This window comes from Halichoerus grypus, chromosome 14, assembly GCF_964656455.1.
Source record: "Halichoerus grypus chromosome 14, mHalGry1.hap1.1, whole genome shotgun sequence".
In the NCBI taxonomy this organism is placed as follows: domain Eukaryota; kingdom Metazoa; phylum Chordata; class Mammalia; order Carnivora; family Phocidae; genus Halichoerus; species Halichoerus grypus.
In genome coordinates this window covers 468,743-495,729 of record NC_135725.1, presented here as the reverse complement: position 1 = coordinate 495,729, position 26,987 = coordinate 468,743, and the positions used below count along the sequence as shown (strand labels likewise).

Genomic DNA, 26,987 nt, shown 5'->3' with positions numbered 1-26,987 from the left:
ACTTTTATCATTGTTTGGCTGTGAGGGATCCCCGTTCAAGGACCAAGGGATGGACGCCGTACTGTGATTTGTAAGAAGTATGTGTTTGGTCATTCAAAGGGACAATGTCTTGAGAAAATACTGGTTGTCATGGCTGATGGGGGTGAGGGGTGGAGGAATGCTACTGGCGTCTAATGGGCAGAGAGCAGGGATGCTGCAAAATGTCCTACGATGCACAGGACAGCCCCCACCACAAAGAATTATCTACTCCAAGATTTCAATAGTGCTGAGGCTGAAAAGCTCTGTAGTGACGAGATTCTAGCCCAGCAGATAAAGACACTGAGGTCCACAGAAGTTAGCTTGTTCAAGATCACTGCCAACCAGGGAAATACTCCAGGGGAAAAATGGAGTTTAGGAGTCTGAGTGCATTTGTCTGCACTTCTGGCAGAAAACTGGTGTCCAGAAAACTTACTCCATGGATGAACGCCAATAAAACTGTATTCACTGGTCATGACTTCCCAAGGAAAGACATTATACTTCACAGTATAATTTTCTATGAAAGTTACAAAGGATCACACTGTGTGTGTCATTAGTAAAACACCCAATCTTTAGGACTCTTTAAATCTGACATTTAACATCTATCCTGTTCACTTCTCAACAAACCTGCCACACTGTGCAAAACAAATCAGTATTTGCTGTTTCATTATTAGATATGTGCAAAGACTCTAAAGTTTTTATTGTATCCTTAAAGCCATAAAACTGACAATTTATATCAGCCCAAACCAGAGAATATCACAAGTAAATGTAAAATAATTCACATTCAAATAAAATCATGAGCATTCACGTCTTAGTTTTTCCAAGCTTTAATCTGAAAGACCCTACAGACAATTTTGAATAGAAAAGAGAACAAATTGGTATTCTTTTCTGTTTTGTAATAAAATATTTATCCATACCCATATTTATGGGATTTTTAGTTTAGAGGAGAAAGAAATGTTACCTTGAGTGCTGAGTGCACCAAAGAGTGATAAAATGAAAGTGAATCTTTACGATGGTCATACAGTTATCTAAAATACCATTTAGGGGCGCCTGGGTGGCTCAGTTGTTAAGTGTCTGCCTTCGGCTCATGTCATGATCCCAGGGTCCTGGGATCGAGCCCCGCATCGGGCTCCCTGCTCCGCGGGAAGTCTGCTTCTCCCTCTCCCTCTCCCTCCCCCTGCTTGTGTTCCCTCTCTCGCTGTCTCTCTCTCTGTTAAATAAAAATTTAAAAAAATAAAAATAAATAAAAAAATAAAATACCATTTAAACTTTTAAAAATCACTTACAAAAAAAAATTTTATAGTTTCCTTAATTTAGCAAATGTATCTTTTACCATCAAACTCCGAATTACAAATCAAACGTGTTTTTTAAAAGCTGATTTATCAGACTTGGATATTTATGATATGTAACTAAAATACAGGGGGGGCCAACTGATTTAACTGCAAGATAATTTATGCTAAAACTAATTTTTACATTGGAAATTTCTTGGCTATATGCTAATTATGGTACTGGAGCAATATTTTTACCCCTCGTAAAATTAAGAGCACAGACTAGACTTTGGTTTGGTCTTTTGTTGAAAAAGCATGTTTTATCTCCTGGGAAAGCATTAAAATAAAAAGCATGACTTTAAAGCTATGTCATCTTCACAAATAATATTCATGAAACCTTAGTGCTCATTACACAAGATAAAAATAACACGAGCTTACAGTCCTTAGTAGAAGCAGACCAAGCACGGCAGATGCAAATGTTTTAGGCACGGCTCTGCAGTACAGCACACTACAATTCACCCCAGAGAAAGAATGTTGGCAAGGATCTCCACCACATGCAAACTGCATTTAAAGCTGCTGGGCCCTGAAACTCCATGCAGCAGTTTGAAACTGATCCACAGCCTTCCTCCTTCACCTACCACTTGGGGCTAATACACAGCCATGAACTTCTATTGAGGAAAACCACAAAAAGCTTCAAAAAAGCTACAACGGTAGGCTCTTCTTTCACATATTATTTTAAATATCGCTTGTTAAGATGTGATTCATCGAACGGTCTTGATAAATGCAAAGGCCACCTCTAATTTTTTAAGTTTCAGTTACCTTGAACAATTGTAACAAGCACTTAAATATGTCACTGCATAACTTTAACATCCCTACAGGCAAGAGCCTTGCTGCATAAGTCAAAAGCCAGGCGTTTTAGCCACTGATTTTTGACAAGCCGGCATGTACGACGCAGCACCAGCAACTGAGTGATCCTGTCTGAGGTTACTTAAGAAGAAGTCTGAAATGTGCATCACTGATAACCCTAAGAGAATCTTCCCCCTCTCCTTCCCCCAAATCCTTGATTAAATTCTGTATTTTTTCTAGTCTGCAATACTATCTGTGTTGTTCATAGTTTAAATTTAAAAAGCAATGCTGTTAACTAAAAATAATGATATCAATGAAAATTACAAAACTAAGAAAATTAATATTATGGGTTTTCCTATGCTTTATCACCTAAAAATAAGTGTAAATGACTACTCTTCATTTTCAATTTGAAGTTTAAGTTTTAAAACTCCTAGAAGTTATTTCTATTCATACCATTACAAATCAAGAGTTCTTATAAAATAGCAAAGTTGAAATACGATATTTTTAACTCACATGAGACAGGATCATGAGTCTTCATTTTAACTATTTATACTACAGGTATCCTAAGATTTCAATTGCACACAAATACCTTTGTTTAAGGCACCTAATTATTAACAAACTGAAATTATCAACATTGCTTGGGTTTTGACAGAAAAATAAATAAAACCACTTTCTGAAACTATTTTTAAGAATGTCACTGATACTTGAAAACTTTTAGCATCTAATTAAAGATCACTAAGGGTTAAATACTTGTTCTCTGGCCCCTACTGAGTACACCCTGCCAAAAGTCCTCTAAGCTTTTAAATATTGCTTCGATGGTCTGCGTTTTTACTTCCAGGGAAAAAGAGAGCATTGTCCCAGTTAGCAGGCCACTAGCTTATTAACTTCCAGTCACCTTGATTTTTGCTGAAATGAAGACTCTGCCATCTATACTTCTCCTGCTCCTGTTTGTGCCTCTGATAACGCCAGCACCACCGACTCAGCAGCACTCACGCATGCCCTATGATTATGGAACAGATAATTTTGAAGAAGCCTTGTTTAGTCAAGACTTGGAGGATAAATATCTGGATGGAAAAAATATTAAGGTATTTTATTTCTACTCTAAATTTAACTTCTAAAACAGTCACCCATTTAAATGCATGTTTTTGTTTTTTTAATGTGTCTGATAAGGTAAGGGGAAAGAAACAGCACTTTAAATGACTGGAAGTAATTCAAAATAACTGTCCCCAAGATTATATTTTTAAAGTATGCATGCCTCCCATGGTTACCTGTGGTAACCAAACAGTATCTATAGCAACCAACACAAAATTTAAAAAAACTAAACTTTAAGATGATATCTTACTGGTTGAAGATTTATAAGCAATGTTATACAACGCCCTGTATTTGTGTATTATATTGTCTCAAAATAAAATAGGAGAAACGTGTATTAGGAGAAATAATCTTGGATTACCAGCCTAAGGTTTATTATTTTAGAAAGAAGTGGTTCATGGAAATAAATACTGCTTATTTTGGTGTCCATAGCATTTCACAATAACTTACACATGCCAACTATGCATGGTACCGAAAAATGAAAAACTCCTCAATGTGGGGCTTAATTTTTAATGAGTTTCAACAATTTAGACTCTATCAATTTTTACCAAGTGACTGTAATTGTCCTTTAGCTAATACTCTCTGCAGGGATGACTTCATATCACATCTTTCACACTCCACTTGCATGGGCTGAGTAATTACTTGTGGTTTTCTTGGCACAAAGAAATGAATGCTGGGTAAGGAAAAAGTTAACGCAGCACATAAGTATCTGCTCCTGCCTACTGTGTGTGTGTGCGCGCACGAGCGCGTGTCGTGTGTGCGTACACACAGAATGGAAAATGAGAAACGCAGCCAAATATATAACAATGTTGATTGTCTTTTTTTTCTTTTTTCTTTTTTTAGTACACAGGACCAAATGTTAACACTATAATTTCTTTCAATGGAGTTGGTTAATATGCTAGCATTATTTTTGCCCAACATTAAGACAAAAATGATAGGTATCACTAGTCACAGCTTCAGAATTTTTAAAAAAGGCCTATCATAACAATAAGCTATTGGCTTACATCGATGATTGGAATCTCTCAGTTAAAAAAATAATTTCAAACTTCCGTGCTCCCTAAAAAGTAGTAAGTTCTTGCTTTTTCTCTTCACGTTGCTTTAGACGTCTCTGCTCTTCATATAAATGTAGGGACCAAGATATTTGTGAAGTGGAGAAGAATTCAACAGCACTTAATACACAAACTCAGAGTGGAGGGGCTGCTCAAGCAGAACCCACATGGGAGGATAAAGGAGTCAAGATGGAGATGAAAGGGGAACATGTTTTCAGAGGGTAGAGACTGGGGCCCCACGCGATCTACATCAAATCTAATGGCAGAAAACGTTCCCTCCCAGGACAGGAAAGAGTGATACAGACCCCAGGGCTAACAGTCTGGACTGGGGGTCCCCGTGGGGTGGGTAGGGAAGGACCCGGTGCAGGGCAGGCATGTAGGTAATGATGGGTCACTTGCAGAAGAGACCAAAAGCTTGCTCAGTGCCCCGCACATGCGGCGTGACTAGTGCTGCAATCCTGCTGAACATGGTAGAATCTGGCATCAGGAACTGAACTCAATTAAGACAAAACCATAAAGAATAATTAAAGAACTTCCCTTGATAAATATGATCTCATTTCAGGTTCCACTTCAGAAAAACTTTCATTCTGAGTCAGAGTTCCCTCCAGCTTCCATTTGGAATTTCAATATAGTCAACATTTAGGAGGCACGGAGTTTGGCTTTTGGAGATAAAAAAATAAAACAGACCTGGTTCTTTTACTCAAGGAGTTGACAGTCTGGAGTGAAAACAAGCTACACAAATATTTACCTTACAAGCTAATGAATGATGAAATGGAATTATGTATCAGACCCTATTGCAGTGCAAAGGAAATGACACTAACTGTGACCATGAGAACACAAGTGCTGTCTGTGACCCTACGGTGTTTTGGGTTTCTTGCTAAGATTTATTTATTTATTTGGCAGAGGCGGGGTGGGGCAGAGGGAGAGGAAGAGAGAATCCCAAGCAGACTCCCTGCTGAGCGTGGAGCCCAACGAGGAGCTCGATCCCAGGACCCTGAGATCACGACCTGCGCCAAGAGTTGAGGCTCAACCCACTGAGGGACCCAGGCGCCCCATGACCTTAAGTTTTATGGTCAAAATTAGACGTTTTCAGACCTGATAACAAATTTTTATTTTTCCAATAGGAAAAAGAAACTATGATAATACCCGAAGAGAAAAGTCTTCAATTACAAAAAGATGAGCGTGTAACACCACCACCCCTCAAGAAGGAAAATGATGGTAAGTGTGCATACCCTCTCATCTAATTATCTCATTAGGAGCTTTAATAAATAGCTTATTATGGAACTTTATTCCTTATGGTATTAAAAATGACCTCGGAATACATTAAATTCAAACAGTAGACTTTTATCTCCCCTGAGAAAGATAGCTGGTACACTGGGGGTGCACATCCATTGCCACCCCACATTACAGGTGAGAAACGTAGACAGAAACATTCAAGAACAACCAAGTACAAAGTGTGTGCTTTTGTCTATATAAAGTGAATTCCAGAAACAGTGATTTAACATCAATGATCTGCAAATACTATGTACAGCCTGAGGATAAGGGAAATAAAATGAATTCTTAACTTCGAGAAACTTACAGAAGACACAGAGATGGCTAAATACATAAATATTTATAATAGACATTTCTATGAAAACAATAGAAAATGTATAAATAACAAATAACAAAGTCCTCCTTAACAGTTCCTGTCTACTTGGTTTATTTTTGCTCTGTCAAAGAATAGTGTTTCACACGACAACATGAAAAAAAATCGCACACTAATTGGAAAGACATCCCTTGCTCTTGGATAGGATGACTCGGTATCATAAAGATGTCAGTTCTGCCTAAATTGATAACAATAAACTTCTTTACAAAGCTGGTAAGGTTGATTCTCAAGTTCATGTAGAAAAATCAAACCTCCACTAATACCCAGGAAGTCACTGAGAACTGACAGGTATCCGCAGAAACAAGACATACCACACATGAGAACATACTTTAAAGTCTCTATGCTAAAATACGTGTGATACTGGTGCACAAACAGAATAGGAAGTTCAGAAACAGAAATACCTGTAGAAACTCAGTATATAATAAAGAAGGCATTGTAAATCACTGAAGCAAAGATGGTATATTTAAAGGTTTTAAGAAAACTCTACACCCAGCATGGGACTCCAACTCACAACCCCGGGATCAAGAGTCCAATGCTCTACCAACTGAGCCCGCCAGGCACCTTAATGATGGTATTTTTGAAAAAGAGTGTTGGACCCTGAAACTAATATTACACCATATGTTAACAAACTGAAATTTAAATAAAAAATTTAGGGGCACCTGGGTGGCTCAGTCGGTTAAGCGTCTGCCTTTGGATCAGTTCATATTACCAGAGTCCTAAAATCGAGCCCCTCATGGGGCTCCCTGCTCAGCAGGGTATCTGCTTCTCCCTCTCCCTCTGCCACTCACCCTGCTTGTACTCTCTCTCTGTCAAATAAAATAAAATCTTAAATAAATAAAAACTTAAAAAAAAAATTTTTTTTTAAAGATTTTATTTATTTATTTGACACAGAGAGACACAGTGAGAGAGGGAACACAAGCAGGGGGAGTGGGAGAGGGAGAAGCAGGCTTCCCGCGGAGCAGGGAGCCCGATGCGGGGCTCGATCCCAGGACCCTGGGATCATGACCTGAGCCAAAGGCAGACACTTAACGACTGAGCCACCCAGGCACCCCTAAAAAAAATTTTTAAATGGTATTGAACAACTGAGTAGTCAACTGAAAAGGGATAAAATTTGATCCATACTTTACACAGAAAAACAAATCCCTCATTGTATAAATTAGGGTCTAAAAGTAAAAAGTGAAACCATGCAAATACGGAATGATAATCTGGGAGTGGGATGCCTCAAAATCCAGAGAAAATAATAGAAAAGATCAATCAATTTGACTTGATGAAATCAAACTTTTTCATGGGAAAAAGCATCACAAACGAAGGCAAACAAAACTGAAAGCTGAGAGAAATAAAGTTAATATCTCTAATTTATAACACATAAAAACCCAGGAAAAAGAAACTGAATAAAAATCCACTGGAAAAACCAGCAAAAGATATGAACGTACAATTCAAAAAGTGATATAAAAATGACCCTTAAACATATGGAAAGATATTCAATCTCACACACACAGAAATGTAAATTTAAATTACACTGAGATACAAATTTTTAACCTACCTGATGGACAAAAATTAAAACTGTTACACCAAAATATACCACTGACAAGGCCATGGGGTATCAGAGACCTTCATATACTGCTGGGAGGAATACAAATTAGTATAATGTTTTTGGATAGGAGTTAAGCAACGTCTAACAAAACCAAACATGCATTTACTTTGTGACATAGCAATCAACTTCCAGGTTTTTACCCTAAAGATATACCTCCAAAAGGAAGAAAATACATATGCAGCATCATTGAAGCACTGCTTGCAAATGCAAAATTCTGGAAACAATCTAACTGCCCATACGCTGAAAAGAGGTTAAGTGAAGTATGGTAAATCCACAGAAGGGAATACTACACAGTTGTGAAAGTGAATGAAGAAGATTGTTATGGACTGTTAGAAGTGATTTCCAGAATATATGAAAAAAAAGTGCAAGAGTATCTATAGTGTACTGCCTTTCATCCAAGAAAGAGAGAGAAGGAAAACATACCTGCATCAGCTTACTTGTGTTTCTGGAAAAGAAACTCAAGGAAAGGTAATTTAAAAATGGAGACTAGTTACCCACCAATCACAGAAGGAACCGGGGGTGGGAAGGAGGGAGAGATGGACACTGGGAGGCGGGGGACAAGAGGGCGTGGGACTTCTCTGAGTATACACTTTCTGTGGAGATTTGATTTTAGAACAAGGTTATATTTCACACAGGTAAACAAACATTTATAAATAGAATCAGCAAGGATAAGATAAAACAAAATTGGCCTACAATTAGAAACTTAATTTCAGGGCGCCTGGGTGGCTCAGTTGGTTAAGCGACTGCCTTCGGCTCAGGTCATGATCCTGGAGTCCCGGGATCGAGTCCCGCATCGGGCTTCCTGCTCGGCAGGGAGTCTGCTTCTCCCTCTGACCCTCCCCCCTCTCATGTGCTCTCTCTCTCAAATAAATAATAAGTAAAATCTTTTAAAAAAAAAAAAAAAAAGAAACTTATTTTCATTTCAAATGAATAACATAACACATTAAAGGGAAACAAATTTAATCCAAGTAACCCTTAAACACAGTATTTTGACTACATACCTTCAGGCTAAAGACAAAATAGAAGGGACAAATACTGAAATTCCAGTGAGTAGGTTTGTTTTCCACTGTGTTACACGTCAGTAATGATCAAACTACTTACTGTGTGGCCTAGCACTGAGTAAAATACTGCACTGGATCAAGAGAGCCAGATTTCTCAGAGCCTGGTGCTACAAATGTGGTGGGGGGAAGGCCAGAGTGACACTGGGGAGCTGGACCGGAAGGGAAGATCCTGGCGCCAGCTCACGGTTTGTACGCAGAGGTACAGACATGGGTACAGGCCCGCCTTGTTTTACTGACCCCGCAGACGCTGCACTGCTTACGGACTGAAGGGTGACGGCAAACCCGCCTGGAACAAGCCCACTGGCACCATCTTCCCAACAGCAGTTGCTCACATCATGTCCTGTGTCACATTGTGGGAACTCTCACAATATTTCAAGCTCGTTATTACTACATTTGTTACGGTGATCTGTGATTGGTGATCTTCGATGTCACCACTGTAATTTGGGGGCACCATGAGCCGTGCCCATATAAGACGGTGAACATGACCGATCAATGCTGTGTGTGTTCTGGCTGCTCCACAGATGGGCCCTTCCCCCATCTCTCTCCCCTCCTCCTCGGGCCTCCCAATTCCCTGAGACACAACCGTATTGACATTAGCACAACTGATAACCCTACCATGGCCTCTAAGTGTTCAAGTGAAAGGAAGAGTCACACATCTCTCACTTTCCATCGCAACTAGAGATGATTAAGCTTCGTGAGGAACGCCTGTCGAAACCCAAGACAGGCCGAAAGCTAGGCCTCTTGTGCCAAACAATTAGCCCAGTTATGAATGCAAAGGAAACGTTCTTGAAGGACATCACAGGTGCTTCCCCAGTGAACACTCGAATGAGAAGAAAATGAAACAGCCTCCCTGCTGACATGGAGAGTCTGACTGGTGTGGATGGAAGCTCAGACCAGCCACAACATTCCCTTCGGCCAGAGCCTCACCCAGAGCAAGGCCCTGACTCTTCAGTTCTGTGCAGGCTGAGGAGGTGAGGAAGCTGCAGAAGAAAAGTTGGGAGCTGGCAGAAGTTGGCAAGGCTAAGGAAAGAGGCTGTCTCCAAAGCGTACAAGTGCAAGATGAAGCAGCGAGTGCCGACGGGGAAGCTATAGCAAGTGATCCCAAAGATCTAGCTAAGAGAATTCATGAAGGTGCTCACACTAAACAGATTGTCAATACAGATGAAACAGTCTTCTATTGGAAGATGCCATCTAGGACTTTCATAGCTAGAAAGAAGTCAACGCCTGGCTTCAAAGGTTCAAAGGACAGGGGCGCCCGGGTGGCTCAGTCGTTAAGCGTCTGCCTTCGGCTCAGGTCATGGTCCCAGGGTCCTGGGATCGAGCCCCGCATCGGGCTCTCTGTTCTGCGGGAAGCGTGCTTCTCCCTCTCCCACTCCCCCTGCTTGTGTCCCTCTCTCACTGTCTCTCTGTCAAATACATAAATAAATAAAACCTTAAAAAAAAAAAAAGGTTCCAAGGACAGGCTGACTTCTCAAGTGAGGCTAATGCAGCTGGTGAGTTGAAGTGGAAGCCAATGCTCATTGCCCATTCTGAAAATAAGCCCTTAGCAACCATGCTAAATCTCCTCCGCCTATGCTCTCTAAACAACACAGCCTGGCGGACAGCACATCTATTTACAACATGGTTGATGGAATATTTTAAGCCCACTCTTGAGACTTGCTGCTCAGGAAAAAAGATTCCTTGCAAAATATTACTGTGACATGGCATTGCACCTCGTCAGCCAAGAGTTCTGATGGAGATGGACAAGATTAATGTTGCTTTCATGCCTGCTACCACAACATCCATCCTGCAGCCCATGGATCCAGGGGTAATTCTGACTTTCAACTCTCATTCTTTAGGAAATACCTTTAGTAAGACTATAGCTGCCACAGATAGTGATTCCTCTGATGGATCTGGGCAGAGTCCATCGAAAACATCCTGGAAAGGATTCACCATCCTAGATGCCATTAACATGCATGATTCACGGGAAGTGAATGAACAGGAGTTTGGAAGAAGTTGATTCCAGCGCTCATGGGTGGCTTTGAGGGGTTCAAGACTTCAGTGGAGGAAGTCACTGCGGATGTGGGAGAAACGGCAAGACAACCAGGATCAGAAGTGTGGCCTGAAGATGGGACTGAACTGCCACAATCTCATGATAAAACTTGAACAGATGAGGAGTTGCTTCTTATGGGTGAGCAAAAAAGGGGATTCTTGAGATGGAATCTACACCTGGTAAAGATGCTGTGAAGACTGTTGAAATGACAACAAAGGATTTAGAATATCACGTGAACCCAGTTGTAAAGCAGAGGCAGAGTTGGAGGATGGACTCCAGTTTTGAAAAGAAGTTCTTCTGTGGGTAAAATGCTACCAAACAAGCATCACAAGCTACAGAGAAATCATTCACGAAAGGAAGAGTCAATCCATGAGGCAAACTTCAGGGTTGTCTTATTTTCAGAAATGGCCAGTCACCCAGCCTTCAGCCGCCAGCACCCTGATGGGTCAGCAGATCAACATCAGGCAAGACCGTCCACCAGCAAAAAGATCATGGCTCCCTGAGAGCTCAGATGGTGGTTAGCACTTTTCAACAATAGAGTATTTTTAAATAAGATATGAACATTCTTTTCTTTTTTGAACAATGTTTTCTTATTTGTTTTTTAAGATTTTATTTATTTGAGAGACAGCGAGAGAGGGAACACAAGCAGGGGGATTGGGAGAGGAAGAACCAGGCTTCCCGCCGAGCAGGGAGCCCGATGCGGGGCTCGATCCCAGGACCCTGAGGGTCATGACCTGAGCCGAAGGCAGACACTGAGCCACCCAGGAGCCCTGAACAATGTTTCTTTAGACATAGCTACTGCACACTTCAAAGGCCACATGCACTGTAAACGTAACTTTTATGTGCACTGGGAAACCAAAAAGCTCATTTAACATGCTTTATCACACTGGAACCAAATGTGCAATTTCTCTGATGTTTGCCTGTATAGACATATTTGGCTCTGTGAGTGTATATGTGTATATATGCATACGGTGTGTTTATGTGTACACACACACATGTATACGGTGTGTTTATGTGTACACACATATGCATACGGTGTGTTTATGTGTACACACACATATATGCATACGGTGTGTTTCTGTGTACACACACACACATATATGCATACGGTGTGTTTCTGTGTACACACATATGCATGCGGTGTGTTTATGTGTACACACACACATATGCATACGGTGTTTATGTGTACACACACACATGCATACGGCGTGTTTATGTGTACACACACATATGCATATGGCGTGTTTATGTGTACACACACATATGCATACGGTGTGTTTATGTGTACACACACATGTAGACGGTGTATACATATATCTATGTCTATATGTGTGTAAGAATGCATGTATATGTCTATAATACATATATGTGGGCATATATGTGTATTAAATATGGAGAGACAAATAGACATATATATATTTCCCAGCTCTCTCTGCAGAAAGAGTGTAGAAACAATGAGATGCTGGTAGCAATGAGCATATCCACATTCAAATCTTGGTTTCTAAATACTACTCTCCACTAAAAGGAACCAATACTCCTTAAAGGAATAACTGATTTCAGGCTTAGGGCAGAGAAAAGGCAAGAGTGGTCTAGGACATCTTAAGCCAGAAAATAAAAAAGTTCTCACAGAGTAATGGAGACATTTAACATTTTAATTAATCAAAATATAAAAAAATATGTAGGTATAAATTTGTAAAAGACATATTAAGACCTGCACACTGAAATCTAGACAACTATACTGTGAGAAATTAAAGACCTAAATATATGGATATACTATGTTCAAGAACCAGAAAACTCAGTATCATTAAGATATCAATTTTTCACAAATTTATTTGTAGATTTAACTCAATACCAGTTAAATTTTTAGCAGGCTTTTTGAAATTAAGAAGCTGACTGAAATTTATGTGGAAATGCAAAGAGATTAGAATAGTCGTAACAATGTTGAAGAATACAGGTAGAGGATTTACACTTCCTAAAACCGTACAGGAAGTAAGACATTGTGGTATTAGCATAAAAATAACAAGTAGATCAACAAAACAGAAGAGTCCAGGAATACACTTACACAATAGGGTCAACTGGTTTTTCACAGTGGTCCCAATGCAACATAATGAGGAAAGGACAATTTTTTCAAAAAATGGTGAAAAAACTGGATAACTCTAAGTTAAAAAAATGAGCTTTGACTCTTCCTGAGACCATATATAAAAATTAACTCAAAATGGACCCCAAAGCTAAATATCAAGAGCTTACACTATACAACCTTTAGAAGAAAACAGGATAATAACGTAGGTTGGCAAAGATTTCTTAAATACAACAGAAAAAGCACAACTATAAAGGAATCAACTGTTCTTCATTAAAATAAAAATATATAGAAGGAACACGCCTCAACATCATAAAAGCCACATACAAAAGACCCAGGGCTAGTATCATCCTCAATGGGGAAAAACTGAGAGCCCTACCCCTATAGTCAGGAAGACGACAGAGATGTCCACTCTCACCATTACTGTTCATCACAGCACTGGAAGTCCTAGCCACAGCAATCAGACAACAAAAAGAAATAAAAGGCATCCAAATCAGCAAGGAAGAAGTCAAACTTTCATTATTTGCAGATGACATGATACTCTATATAGAAAACATGAAAGACCCCACCAAAAAATTGCTAAAACTGATACACGAATTCAGCAAAGTCACAGGATAGAGTATCAATGTACAGAAATCTGTCGCATTTCTATACACCCATAATGAAGCAGCAGTAAAAGAAATCAAGGAATCAATCCCATTTACATCTACACCAAAAACAGTAAGATACCTAGGAATAAACATAACCTAAGAGGTAAAAGATCTGTACTCTGAAAACTACAGAACACTCATGAATGAAATTGAGGAAGACACAAAGAGATGGAAAGACATCCCATGCTCATGGATTGGAAGATGTTGTTAAAGTGTCTATATTACCCAAAGCAATCTGCACACTTAATGCAATCCCTATAAAAGTAACAACAGCATTTTTCACAGAGCTAGAACAAAAAATCCTAAAATTTGTATGGAACCAGAAAAGACCCAATACAATCCTGAGAAAGAAAACCAAACCTGGGGGCATCACAATGCCTGACTTCAAGCTCTATTACAAAGCTGTGATCACCAAGACAGTATGGTACTGGCACAAAAACAGACACACAGATCAATGGAACAGAATAGAGAACCCACAAATGGACCCACAACTATATGGTCAACTAATCTTTGACAAAGCAGGAAAGAATATCCAATTGAAAAAGGACAGGCTCTTCAACAAATAGTACTGGGAAAACTGGACAGCAACATGCAGAAGAATGAAACTGGACCACTTTCTTACACCATACACAAAAATAAATATAAAATGGATGAAAGACCTGGGCCTGGGTGGCTTAGTTGGTTGAGCATCCGACTCTTGGTTTCTGCTCAGGTGGTGATCCTGGGGTTGTGGGATCGAGCCCCGTATCAGGCTCTGGCTTGGTGTGGACTCTGCTTGGGATTCTCTCTCTCCTTCTGCCTCTTCCCCCACTCACACACATGCTCTCTCTCTCAAAATAAATAAATAAATAAAATCTTAAAAAAAAAAAAGGATGAAAGACCTAAATGTGAGAAAGGAAACCATCAAAATCGTAGAGAACACAGGCAGCAACCTCTTCAACCTTGGCCTCAGCAACTTCTTCTTAGACATGTTGCCAGAAGCAAAGGAAACAAAAGCAAAAATGAACTACTGGGACTTCATCAAGATAAAAAGCTTCTACACAGGGAAGAAAACAATCAACAAAACTAAAAGGCAACCTAGGGAACAGGAGAAGATATTTGCAAATGACAGATCCAAAATCTATAAGGAACTTACCAACTCAACACCCAAAAAAACAAATAATCCAGTTAAGAAATGAGAAGACATGAATAGACACTTTTCCAAAGAAGAAATCCAGATGGCCAACAAACACATGAAACGACGCTCATCATCACTCATCATCAGGGAAATACAAATCAAAACAATGATGAGGGGGCATCTGGGTGGCTTAGTCAGTTGAGCGTCTGCCTTCAGCTCAGGTCATGATCCCAGGGTCCTGGGGTTGAGTCCCGCATCTGGGTCCCTGCTCAGTGGGGAGCCTGCTTCTCCCCCACCCCCTCTCTCTCTTTCAAATAAATAAAATCTTTAAAAAAAATAACAAAAAAACACAAAACCACAATGAGAAATCACCTCACACCTGGCAAAATAGCTAAAATTAACAACACAGGAAAAAATAGGTGTTGGCAAGGATGTGGAGAAAGGGAAACCCTCTTGCACCGTTGGTGGGAATGCAAACTGGTATAGCCACTGTGGAAAATAGTATGGAGGTTCCTCAAAAAGTTAAAAATAGAACTACCCTCTGACCAAGCAATTGCACCATTGGGTGTTTACCCGAAAGATAAAAAAAATACAGATTTGAAGGGGCTCATGCACCCCAATGTTTATAGCAGCATTACCAACAAAAGCCAAACTATGGAAAGAGCCCAGATGTCCATTGACTGATGAATGGATAAAGAAGTTGTGGTGTATATATACAATGGAATATTACTCAGACATCAAAAAGAATGAAATCTTGCCATTTGCAATGACCTGAATTGAGCTAGAGAGTATTATGCTAAGTGAAATAAGTCAGAGAAAGACAAATACCATGATTTCACTCATACGTGGAATTTAGGAAACAAAAAAGATGAACATATGGGAAGGAAAAAAAAAAAAAAAGGAGAGGGATGGAAGCAAACCATAAGAGACTCTTAACTACAGAGAACAAACTGAGGGTTGAGGGAGGGAGGTGGGTAGGGGAGGGGCTAGATGGGTGATGGGCATTAAGGAGGGCACGCGTTGTGATGAGTGCTGGGTATTGTATGTAAGTGATGAATCACTAAATTCTACTCCTGAAACCAATATTACACTATATATTAACTAACTAGAATTTAAATAACAATTTAGAAGAAAAAAATGTTTCCTGTTCAGAAGACATCGATAATAAGAAGACAAGCCACATAGAGGAAAAGATTTGCAAAATGTAAATCTGACAAACAACTTATACCTACAGTATACAGTCTTCTATTTCAGTAACAAAAATACAAAGAAAAATTTTAAAAATAGGCTAAAGATATGAACACTTTACCACTACAATATGTGGATGGCAAATAAATTTATTAAAAAATTGCTCAGCACATTAGTCATTAGGAAAATATAAATTAGAACAGGAGATACCACAACGTGCCTTCCTGGAATGGCTAAAATTAAAAAGTCTGATCAAACCAAATGCTGACAGGATGTGGAGTAACTGGAACTCTCGTTCACTGCTGAAGGGACTATAAAATGGCACAACCTCTACGGAACACAGTTTGGGGCTTTCCTCAAAAGGTATACACCTATCAGGTGGCCCAGCCATTCTGCTCTTAGGTAGTTACACTAGAGAAATGAAAGCATTACGTCCACACAAACTTTTACATAAAGGTTCACAGTAGCTTTCTGTGAAATAGCCAAAAACTAAAAACCCAAATGCCGATAAGGAAGGACTATATAAACTGTGTATATTAATACAATGAAATAGGACTCAGTAATAAAAAGGAATGCACTGCTGATACATGTGATAAGAGATGAATCTCAAAATAATTGTGCACAGTGGAAGAAGTTGGATCAAAGCGTATATACTTCATGGTTCTTTTGATATAAAATTCTCGGAAATGCAAGCTGTTGTAAACTGACAGAAAGCAGGTCAGTGGTTGCTGCGAGGGAGGGACTACAAAGAGCGTAAGAACACTCTGGGTGATGATTATGTCAAGTATTTCAATTGCAGCAATGGTTTCATGGGTATATACATATGTCAAAAACTTATAAATTATACAAGTTAAATATGTGTAATTTATTAAGTATCATTTAAGCACAAAAAAAGCTGTGAGAGAATAAAAAAGAGCATAAGAGAGTTCACATTCAGGGTGCCTGGGTGGCTCAGAAGGTTAAGCGTCCGCCTTCAGCTCAGGTCATGATCCCAAGGTCCTGGGATCGAGGCCCATGTTGGGCTCCTTGCTCGGTGGGAAGCCTGCTTTTCTCCCTCTGCCTGCAGCTCCCCCTGCTTGTGCTCTCTCTCTCTCTCAAATAAATAAAATATTAAAAAAAAGAGTTCACACTGGCTAATCTGTGACTAATTATCAAAATAAATATGACGGTAACTTCTGACCCATGGGATAAGGAATTCATAAGCTCATACTGAACTGATATAACTAAATAAATAAGAAGGGAATGTTCTACCTTATACCAGATATCAACTAACAAATGTAGAAGAAATGATGGAATAGAAAATCATAATTTGCAAGTATCCTAGTAACAAATGATTCAGGTAAGAACTATCAATAGGTGATAAAACTAGTGAGTGACAGGTTAATGACAAACCAGATGTTTAGAATCTCATAGTACTTCCTCAGAAGATACTTATTAATGGCAAACACCAAGTGAGTCAAGTGACCAAAGAAAGCATCATCAGGAATGGGACAAATAGATACCATATGCTTCCTGATACACGGCCCTGAGGACCCAACATCATTTCCATGGTATTCCTGTCAAAAATGAGAAACCTCAGACAAACCCTAATTGAAAGACATTCTGAAAATAAATGCCCTGAAAAATAAAACGTTTTTAAAATTCAGAAGTTTTCAAAAATGTAAAAGACTAAGGCATATTCCAGGTTGAAAGAGAAGAAAAAGGCATGACAAGTATGCAGTACATGATGTAGCACGTCATGGGGTCTTTGCCGTTTCTGGGACGGCTCTAACATTCAGGTTAACAGTCTGTGCTTACTTAACTGCTGGTCTCTAAGCTCCGTAGCTAGGGTCACCAATCTGAAATGTGTCTGTGCCAAACCAAGTGATACAGGAAGCTTGCGTTTACCTTATGGTCTGCTTCATACATCCTTTTTGATATTCAAACCAGGAAATGTAAATCAGTCCAGCAATTAAATGATCACTGCTAGGATAGAGAATAAAGGAGATTTTGGATTACAGAACTGAAGATAAGATTCTGGTGAGTTATTAGGTACAATACAGGTCACTAACTAACATGACCATGGTATCTTTCCCACTATCACCTATAATTCTGCAAAATATCTTTTCAAATTAGTGATAACATTCATGATAGCAACAATTTTACCATTAGAGGCTAAATATTTTAATTTTTTTTTAAGTAGGTTCCACGCCCAGCATGGAGCCCAACACGGGGCTCAAACTCACATCCCTGAAATCAAGACCTGAGCTGACACTGAGAGTCAGACACTCAAATGACTGAGCCACCCAGGTGCCCTGAGGCCAGATATTTTTAAAGTACTGTTTATATTTTTATGATTTTTGTTTCCCAACTTAGAAATGCCCACCTGCCTACTGTGTGTTTGCTTAAGTGGTTCCGTATACTGTGAAGAAGTTGACATTGATGCTGTACCACCCTTGCCAAAGGAATCAGCCTATCTTTATGCACGATTCAACAAAATTAAAAAGCTGACTGCGAAAGATTTTGCAGATATACGTAAGTTAATTTTAAATAAAATAATTCATATTAACTCATGTTAGTATTAACCCCATTATAAACACAAGTTTCTATGCACTTGTGGCCTCTCACATCTAGGGTAGTCACTGCTGGAGTATTTAAGTATCCACATACCTCACCAAAATCCGCTGGTTTGTTGGTGAATCTCCTTTCCATTCAAATGCCGCATGTCATCTTTCTTTACTGGTGACTTCAGTGTCTATGTTGACGGCCCATCCAACATATGGGCACCTACGCCTTCTCAACTTCGACTTTGAGACCTGTCTGCCTCAGCCAGTCAGGAGTGCCAGTATAATCGAAGTGCTTCTCTAACCTCAGTGCTTTCTTCACAATGCTACCTTCACTTTAAGGCATAGACTCTTTTCCTTACTTTAACTCAAGGTTCTTAAACCTGGCTATGTACTAAACACAAAAATACCGATACCAGGCCCTACTCTCCAGAGCTTTCAATTTAGGTCTTGGGAGAGGCCCACGTGTCGTCATGAAACACCACCAAACTTCTCATATGATTATCACGTGGAACCAGCGGGTTTCACTCCTTTCTGGGATGCGGGCCACCAGGGCCCTGCCGTGAGCACACCACACTCCCCAACTCCTGCATCACAAGCCCTCGCGAGTTCTTTAGCCTGCTATGTTGTTGAGTGCTTCTGAAGAAAATCACACCCAGAAATGCACACTGGCCCCATTACACATTTATGAGATTCGCCGTAGAGTATTCACGCTGCAACTGGTCGGGGTACAGCTGTGCCTCCCAGTTGTGGATCCACACTTTCAAACTCACCTACCCGGTGGAATTTATTTGTGACCCAAAGTCACTACATGTTGCCCTTCACAGTCATCTGCAGACAAGTGCACAGTGGGAACACATTGGGGTTACCTAACCAAGGTCGAACAAGGTGACCCCTGCCATTCTGTGTCAGCTCTCACATCCTAAGGGTCCTGCTCCGTCTTAGTGCCACACCTTCCCCACTCCTGTGCTCCCCAAGCGCAGTGCTCAAGTGCCTCACGGGAAAGACACTGTGTGAGGGAATCTTCATTCCAGCGTGAGCTGCAGTGCTCATGGCCGTGAGTTCGATGTTAAGGTACCCACAACATATAAACTAACTACAATGCTTTGAAACAGAAACACTGATAGAATTTCGTACTAATTGGTTGATGTAAATGTAAATGTGTGACCACAGGCTCACAGGAGCCTAACCGTGTATATTCCCTGGAAGCAATGATCCATATTCACTAACTCAGTGTTTGCAGGGATTAACTCAAATAATGAATGAGAAGTGACTCCGTTTCCTCATCATCCCAGACATATAAAAATGAAACAAACGAACTGAATGTCTCTCTCCGTCTGCATCACCTTAACCAATTAGGGAACATTCCTGTTTGTTGTTGTTAAGCGATAAGGCATAGACAGATAAAGATAACATACCTACGATCACAATGCAACAGGCTGGGAAAAAGTCCAAAACATACCTACATGATTCTTTTCAACCAAATGTGGTGCTTACTTCCCATGATCTGCAACCAGAATTTGTTTCAAACTGCCTCAGCATCCTGAGAATTCAAACACAGAAGGATAGAAGGACTCTATGAACTTTAAGTTCCCTTCCAACCCTGAGATTCCAGGACTCAAGTGAGGAAAGCCATCAGTGTGAGGTGCAGGGCAGATGCTCACCATGCATTCAACAAAATTTACTGATCTACTCATTACAGACACTCTATTAGATACTAAAAATAAAAGGTGTTTGAATGACCCGTTAAACCAATGCTTTTCTTCAGTCCACACAAATGAGACTTTATATTTTTTGTATATTTTCTGTATATTTTTCCTTCAAGCTAACTTAAGAAGACTTGATTTTACGGGAAATCTGATTGAAGATATAGAAGATGGTACTTTTTCAAAACTTTCTCTCTTAGAAGAACTTACACTAGCTGAAAATCAACTATTGAAACTTCCAGTTCTTCCTCCCAAGCTCACTTTATTTAATGCAAAATACAACAAAATCAAGAGTAGAGGAATCAAAGCAAATACATTCAAAGTAAGTATTTTATACTATGACCAAACACAGTATCAGTTTTATACAACCAATGATAATATGAGAAAAGAGAAACTCTGTTCTAAAATTTTGTTTTATATTTTAAAATGATTTTAACTTTATAAATGAAGACATTATTTCCATAATAAGTAGTCCTGGTATTGGGCTCATTCAGCCTAGCTTACCTGCACCTCCCTTTATGTAACTTGACCTTGTTTCATGGGACTACGTTGTGTCCCAGCTTTTTCACTTGTTCACACAGTAAATATTTATTTATATAGACGTGGTTCGTACCCTCATGGCACCAGGATACTATAAAACCTCAAAATGCGAGTTTTCCTGTGTTTCTTTTCCTTACAATATTAGTAATTTACACATGCCAGAAAATTATCGTTCCTAAAGTAAAATTCAATTAAAAGTTTAATTTTACTTTTACTACTTAAAAGTATTAGCCCATGAAATTCTGTAGGTAGACTTTCTTTTGAATTTCAGCTAGTACAAAATCCTATATGTACTAAACATTAAATACATTTCTTATTTAATAACTCAAGATATAGGTACAGGAAAAAGGGAAGGTGATCTACTCTGACTTAGGTAGCCAGGTTGTGTCCAAATGCACAGCCTAAGGAGAAATTACTGCCTCAGTCCAGTCCTGGTTACCAGGTGGTAAGTCGTTCCCAGTCCTGGAAGGAGCCCCAGATAAAAAGACGACTGTGTTACTATTGGCAGCAAAACTCATTCAAAAGGGAAGTTTGTGACTTCTTATGATAACATCTAATAGAAACACTATCAAATAGTATCATAAAGTTTATGATAATCACAAAAAGGTACAATTTATCCACAAATGAACAACCTGTCAGAAAATGTAAAAATATTCCATTTTTCTTTTCTTTTTGTTTACACTCAAGCAGTTCTTTTTAAACTGTTAAGAGAAATTATTCTAAAGGCACATCAGAGTTCCTCGGAAGTAAAGGGATTATTAGGGGACTTTTCAAAACAGGACTCACTTCATTTTTTTATTTTTTCAAGATTTTATTTTTTTATTTGACAGAGACACAGCAAGAGAGGGAACACAAGCAGGGGGAGTGGGAGAGGGAGAAGCAGGCTTCCCGCGGAGCAGGGAGCCCAATGCGGGGCTCGATCCCAGGACCCTGGGACCATGACCCGAGCTAAAGGCAGACGCCTAACGACTGAGCCACCCAGGCGCCCAAAACAGGACTCACTTTAAAAACAACAAAAAACCCTTATAATTTGAAGCTATGTAATTCCAGCTGATAAGCTGTTGACCAACTGGCATAGTAAAGATCTGCAAGAGCCGATCAACACTTCACAAAAGGAGTGTTTGAATATTCTGAATTTTACACTTGCATTACATCTTGAAGTCACGTTATAAAATGATACACAGCAATGGGCTGCTGAATGAAGAGTAATTCAACACAGACCCTTATGGGTAAAAGTCGTACCTCACTAAGTAGTTAATAAATTGCTCTAGGAAATATCTTACTAACAAGCACATCGCTCAGGAGCACAGGCAAGTCGCATGTCACTGTGCTTTGCAGAGACCGTGTTTCTGCAAACTGAAGGTCTGCACCAACCCTGTGTGGAGCGAGTCTGTTGGTGCCACTTTTCCAACAGCGTTTGCTCACTGCGTCTCTGCCATGTTTTGCTAATTCCTGCAATAATTGAAACTTTTTCATTATTATTACATTTGTCATGGTGATCTGTCATTAGGGATTATAACTCACTGAAAGCTCAGATGATGGTTAGCTTTTAGCAATGAAGTATTTTTAATTAGGGTACGTACACTGTTTGTTGGACATACGCTACCACACACTTCATAGACCGCAGTATAGTGTAAATGTAACTTTTATAGGCTCTGGGAAACCAAGAAATTCACTGGATTCACTTTATTGCAATATTTGTTTTATTGTGGTGGTCTGGGACTGAACCCACATTATCTCCAAGATGTGCCTGCATTCATTTTGCTAGAAATTGGTGGAACTGAAATGAGAAGTTCTGAAGGTTCAAGAGAGGTTATGGCAGCACCAGGATCCAAATTCAATCCTGCGTAGGGACTGACCTTATTAGCTGTTCACAAGACAAATCAAAGGGGCCCAGAAGCTGACATGAGGACTGAGGCCAGGCATGGCTGGATATTCAGTGGTCAGATAAGTGGAGAAAAATGTGGGGAGGCAAGAGGGAACTACTACCCTTCATAAAGGACCAAAATATACTACTTGTGAAACGAAAAAAAACCTCAAAACCAAATAACTACCAAACCAGCAATTAATAGTACTGAAAGGTGTCTATAACAATACTTATGTGCACATGTATTCACGTACACATGCACGCACATGTATATGCACATATATGCATGCATATGCACGTGTGTACACAGCTGGAATCCTGTGTAAGAAATGTACTGACCTCAATAACACTCAAGCCAAGTACCTTTTCCTTACAGAAATTGAACCACCTCTCCTTCCTCTACTTGGACCACAATGCCCTGGAATCTGTGCCTCTTAATTTACCAGAAAGTCTACGTGTAATTCATCTTCAGGTAGGATTGCTCCTTTCACAATATCTGGCTTTAAGTTACAATTGGTCAGTCTTATGACTCATTAGGAAACTCATTTATTCACATGTAAATTTTGCCTATCAAAAGTATAACTAGTCCAAGGCGCTCACCCACCTGAAAGCCCCACCTGTCCAGAGAACCATGAAAGGATCAGCGACCTAGGTGTGAGGTCTGCTCTTAGAGTGGGGTTTGTCATCAGGTGTGAACTTATCATCTCCTAATTAATCTGACACATGGATTTGAAGGTAGGGCACACTAAGACCTCTGCTTTGTGCTTCTTTCTCCAACAGCAGTAAACATTGGCTTTTGGTGACTTTCCAGCTGACTTTATTGTCCAATATCATCTTGAGGTAATAGAAGAGAGAAGAGGAATTAAAATAAACTAAAATTGGTCTCTCAGCATCACAAGAATTCCCATTTGTCCTTTTTACTTCTTTAAAGGAATATCTAAGGACACAGTACCCATTTTGAGTTGACACTCTAGAACAGGACAGTTTCTCCAGCTAGGATAATCTTATTCATGCTTAGAACTTTCTGCCACATGGATATCACTCTGAATAATAAGCAATGTGTTCTTCCAAAGTAATACTGTATACGTAAAAAGGTAGGGGCTGGGGGGAAACTGAGGTCGCACTGAGAGGGTTTTATTACTATGAGGATACACAGGATATACAATATTTTCAAAATCACTTTTTAGATAAATATTCTGTGAAATCCCATTACATAGCATACAGAAGGTTAATTTCAAACTTCTGAACAATTTTTCCCTTCTATTTTCCAGTTTAACAACATAACTTCAATCACAGATGATACATTCTGCAAGGCTAATGACACCCGTTATATTCGGGACCGCATTGAAGAGATACGCTTGGAGGGCAACCCCATCGTCCTGGGAAAGCATCCCAACAGTTTTATCTGCTTGAAAAGATTGCCTGTAGGGTCATACTTTTAACCACTACCAATGCAGCATATAAACTAAAGTATACTCATGCATATAATCTGTCTCAACAATGTCTACAGGAGCATAAATATTTAATATTAACTTTGTGTCCCACTATGAAGTAATTTTATGTTTTAAACAAAAATCTTACACATAACAAGTAAAAAGTGAAACTGAATCTAAAGTTCAAAACAAAGCAATGTGAAAATACTTAAATAGCATTACAAAATCCTTGTAGTTTATACCATAGTGCCATTTTAAAAGGTATGTTTTTATATAAATACCCAAATTTAAGAAGCATTATTTCCATTACTAATGAAGTGGAAGGGTAAGTCCAAGAAACGTTCAACTGCTGGTCTTTCTTGGCCTTTACTGGATCCCTAAAGCATTTAAGGAAGATGTTCCAAAAACTTTGAAAAGCTAAGTATTTCCAGTGATCTCCCATTTTTCTTTTATGATTCATACATTATTCATTATGAAATAGGAACTGTTTTCCCTCTATTAAGGCAGCTATTATATTTTTACCTAGCCTGAGAAATAGGGTATCGTCTCATATCTAGGCAAAACTTTCCAAAGAAAGCATAATTTTACTCTCTGATAAAGACCTAATAGAGTAATATTCAAAGTTTGCTTTGTAGTCACACAGTTAAAGGTTTCAGCAAAATAGTACAAAATCTTCCTTTTTCTAAATACTGACATTCCAAGTCTACCATAAAACATTTTAAGGAGCCAAGCAGACCAAAATCAGAATGCTCATAAAAAACAAAAAAACAAAAAAAAACTTGAATGTCCATCCCATCTCTCAAAAAATAACTATAAAGTTCCCCATTGTAAAGGCTTTCAAATATGACAGATACTGCAAAATATTTTCTTTTTACCACCACAGCAGTGAGAATCTCATTTATAAATCTGTTCAAATGTAAGACATGAAAACAGTGAATTTTGTGGTGTTACTGAACACCACCTTCCCCCCTGCCCCCCAACCTATATACATCACAGTCATGCAAACTGACTATACCTCCACAAGAAGGCTTCGGAGCAACATTTTCTAAAGACCCGGGATTAACTGATCATTTCGCAATGTGAATTCACCTACACACTAACAGTGATGACTCATGATGGAACAACGCTGCCAGATTAAAGTTCCTAAAATAACCTTCCTCTTGCCCAAAACCCACTCAAAAGTCTTAGTCCCCACACTGCATCAGGATTACATCCAAAATTATCAGTGCTTTAGACACATGCGTCTGAACTGTGTATATAAAAATTTCCAATATTGTTTCCAACATAAATCATACATTAGAATCAAGTTGGTCTCCATATACCATTCCCAGAACAAATAGTTATTCATATTTTTAAGCATTTGCTTCTGTTTTTCCCTAAGTAGAATGAACTCCTGTTTTTCAATTTTTCCTCCATTTGTCAAGGTTGACCTGAAGATGAGACTTTTTCATTAAAACATCTGTGATGTCTTTATTAACTCACTTGCTTATTTTATTTTGGTAATTGGTCATCATTAACTATATACTGCTTTCTCATTATTCTGTGTGCATGCCTCATTTCTCTGTGACTGAAAGCTCCCTGAACACATCCGATATTCCCTGTATACTTTCAGTGTGCCTAGCATAATAGTAGTGAGCACATCTGAATTGAATATGCAATGAAAAGTACAAAATAAAATTCATTTAAACTGAGGGCTCTGTTTTATTTGGAAAAATAGAATCTTTATCACAATCTTGAAAAAAACAATGGAAATAAATTATAACTTTATCTGGAAAAATAAACTTGATAAAAAGGAGAGATAAGTGGTGGGACTGACACCAGGAAAAGTGGTCAGAGAAGACGTCTCTCACATTTCCAGATGCATCCCTATATTCTTTATCTAACTGAACTTAAAGAGGAAAAAAAAAAAAAAACCATAAAATAACTCAAATTTTAGAGAATTCAAAAGCCTGTGGTTTACATAAAATAATAATTAGGAAAAAGCACTCATAAAAGGTCTGTATTACAAAATTATCTTTCAAAGACAATTTCAGACTTCCAGATAAGAAGATATGAACAGGGGTAACTGACAACCTTATATATACCCTTAAATCATAAATAAAAGAATGAGAGAAAGTAAAATGTTGCTGATCCCATTATCTTAAAGAAATAGTATTCATTATTGACACTGATAATTAAAGAAATTAAGGTTTAAAATTAAAACTGTTTTACCCTTACAAACATTCCTGAAAATAACGAAGCCATGCGCCAGTAGAGAGACGCCCTATGTCTGTGGGCTGGAAGACTTAACAGTTACTAGGTCAGCTCCACCCAAAGCAATACACAGACTCAACAGAGTCCCTATCCAAGTCCCAATTACACTTTTTGAAGAAATAGAAAAAGCCATTCTAAAATTCATATGGAATCTCAAGGGACTTCAAATAGGCAAAATAAATTAGAAAAGAAGACTAAAATTGGAGAACTCACACTTCTCATTTCAAAAGTGAATTACAAAGCTACAGTAATCAAAAGTGTGGTACTGGCATGGATAGGAACATACATAACAATGGAAGAGAAGAGGGAACCTAGAAACAAACCTTTGCATAGATGGTCAAATGATTTTCAACAAAGGTGCCAAGACCTAGGACAATCGATACCCACGTGCAAAAGAATGCAGATGGACCCTTTGTTTACAATGTATACAAAAGTTAAGGTGGATCAGACACCTAAACTTAACTATAAAACTCTTAGTGGAAAAAAAGAGGAAAATCTTTATGACACTGAATTTGACAATGATTTCTTGGATATGACATCAAAAAGCACAGACAACAACAAAAAAAACAGATAAACTGGATGTTGTCAAAGTTAAAAACTTTAGGCATCAAAGGACACTATCAAACAAATGAAAAGACAAGCCAAAGAATGGGGGAAAATATTTGCCAATTATATATTTGATAAAAGATTAATATCTAGAATATATATTTTTTTATTTTTTTAAAGATTTTATTTATTTATTTGATAGAGAATGAGAGACAGAGAGCATGAGAGGGAGGAGGGTCAGAGGGAGAAGCAGACTCCCTGCCGAGCAGGGAGCCCGATGCGGGACTCGATCCCGGGACTCCAGGATCATGACCTGAGCCGAAGGCAGTTGCTTAACCAACTGAGCCACCCAGGCGCCCTAGAATATATTTTTAAAAACTCCTATAACTCAACAACAAGAAAAACCCAATTCAAAAATGGGCAAAGGATTTAAATAGACATCTCTGCAAAGAAGATAATATGAATGGC

General features: G+C 38.9%; 2 protein-coding genes across 8 annotated transcripts in view; one reads left to right on the top strand and one right to left on the bottom strand.

Annotated features, from left to right (window-relative positions):
* Window positions 1-26,987, bottom strand: part of CENPP (centromere protein P) — a 249,275-nt gene that overhangs the window by 158,096 nt on the left and 64,192 nt on the right. The gene's annotated exons all lie outside the window — the stretch shown is intronic.
* Window positions 1,816-25,411, top strand: OGN (osteoglycin). The gene is made up of 7 exons (XM_036098149.2): window positions 1,816-1,993; window positions 2,968-3,214; window positions 5,392-5,485; window positions 17,987-18,145; window positions 20,000-20,202; window positions 22,664-22,759; window positions 23,559-25,411. The coding sequence occupies exons 2-7, from the start codon at window positions 3,041-3,043 to the stop codon at window positions 23,727-23,729; spliced, it is 897 nt and encodes a 298-aa protein (XP_035954042.1). The 5' UTR covers window positions 1,816-1,993; window positions 2,968-3,040; the 3' UTR covers window positions 23,730-25,411.

Coding starts and splice junctions, on each gene's coding strand:
- OGN (XM_036098149.2), top strand. CDS start 3,041: ATGAAGACTCTGCCATCTATACTTCTCCTGCTCCTGTTTGTGCCTCTG. Junction 3,215..5,391: donor TGGATGGAAAAAATATTAAG/GTATTTTATTTC, acceptor TTTTTCCAATAG/GAAAAAGAAACTATGATAAT. Junction 20,203..22,663: donor TCAAAGCAAATACATTCAAA/GTAAGTATTTTA, acceptor TTTTCCTTACAG/AAATTGAACCACCTCTCCTT.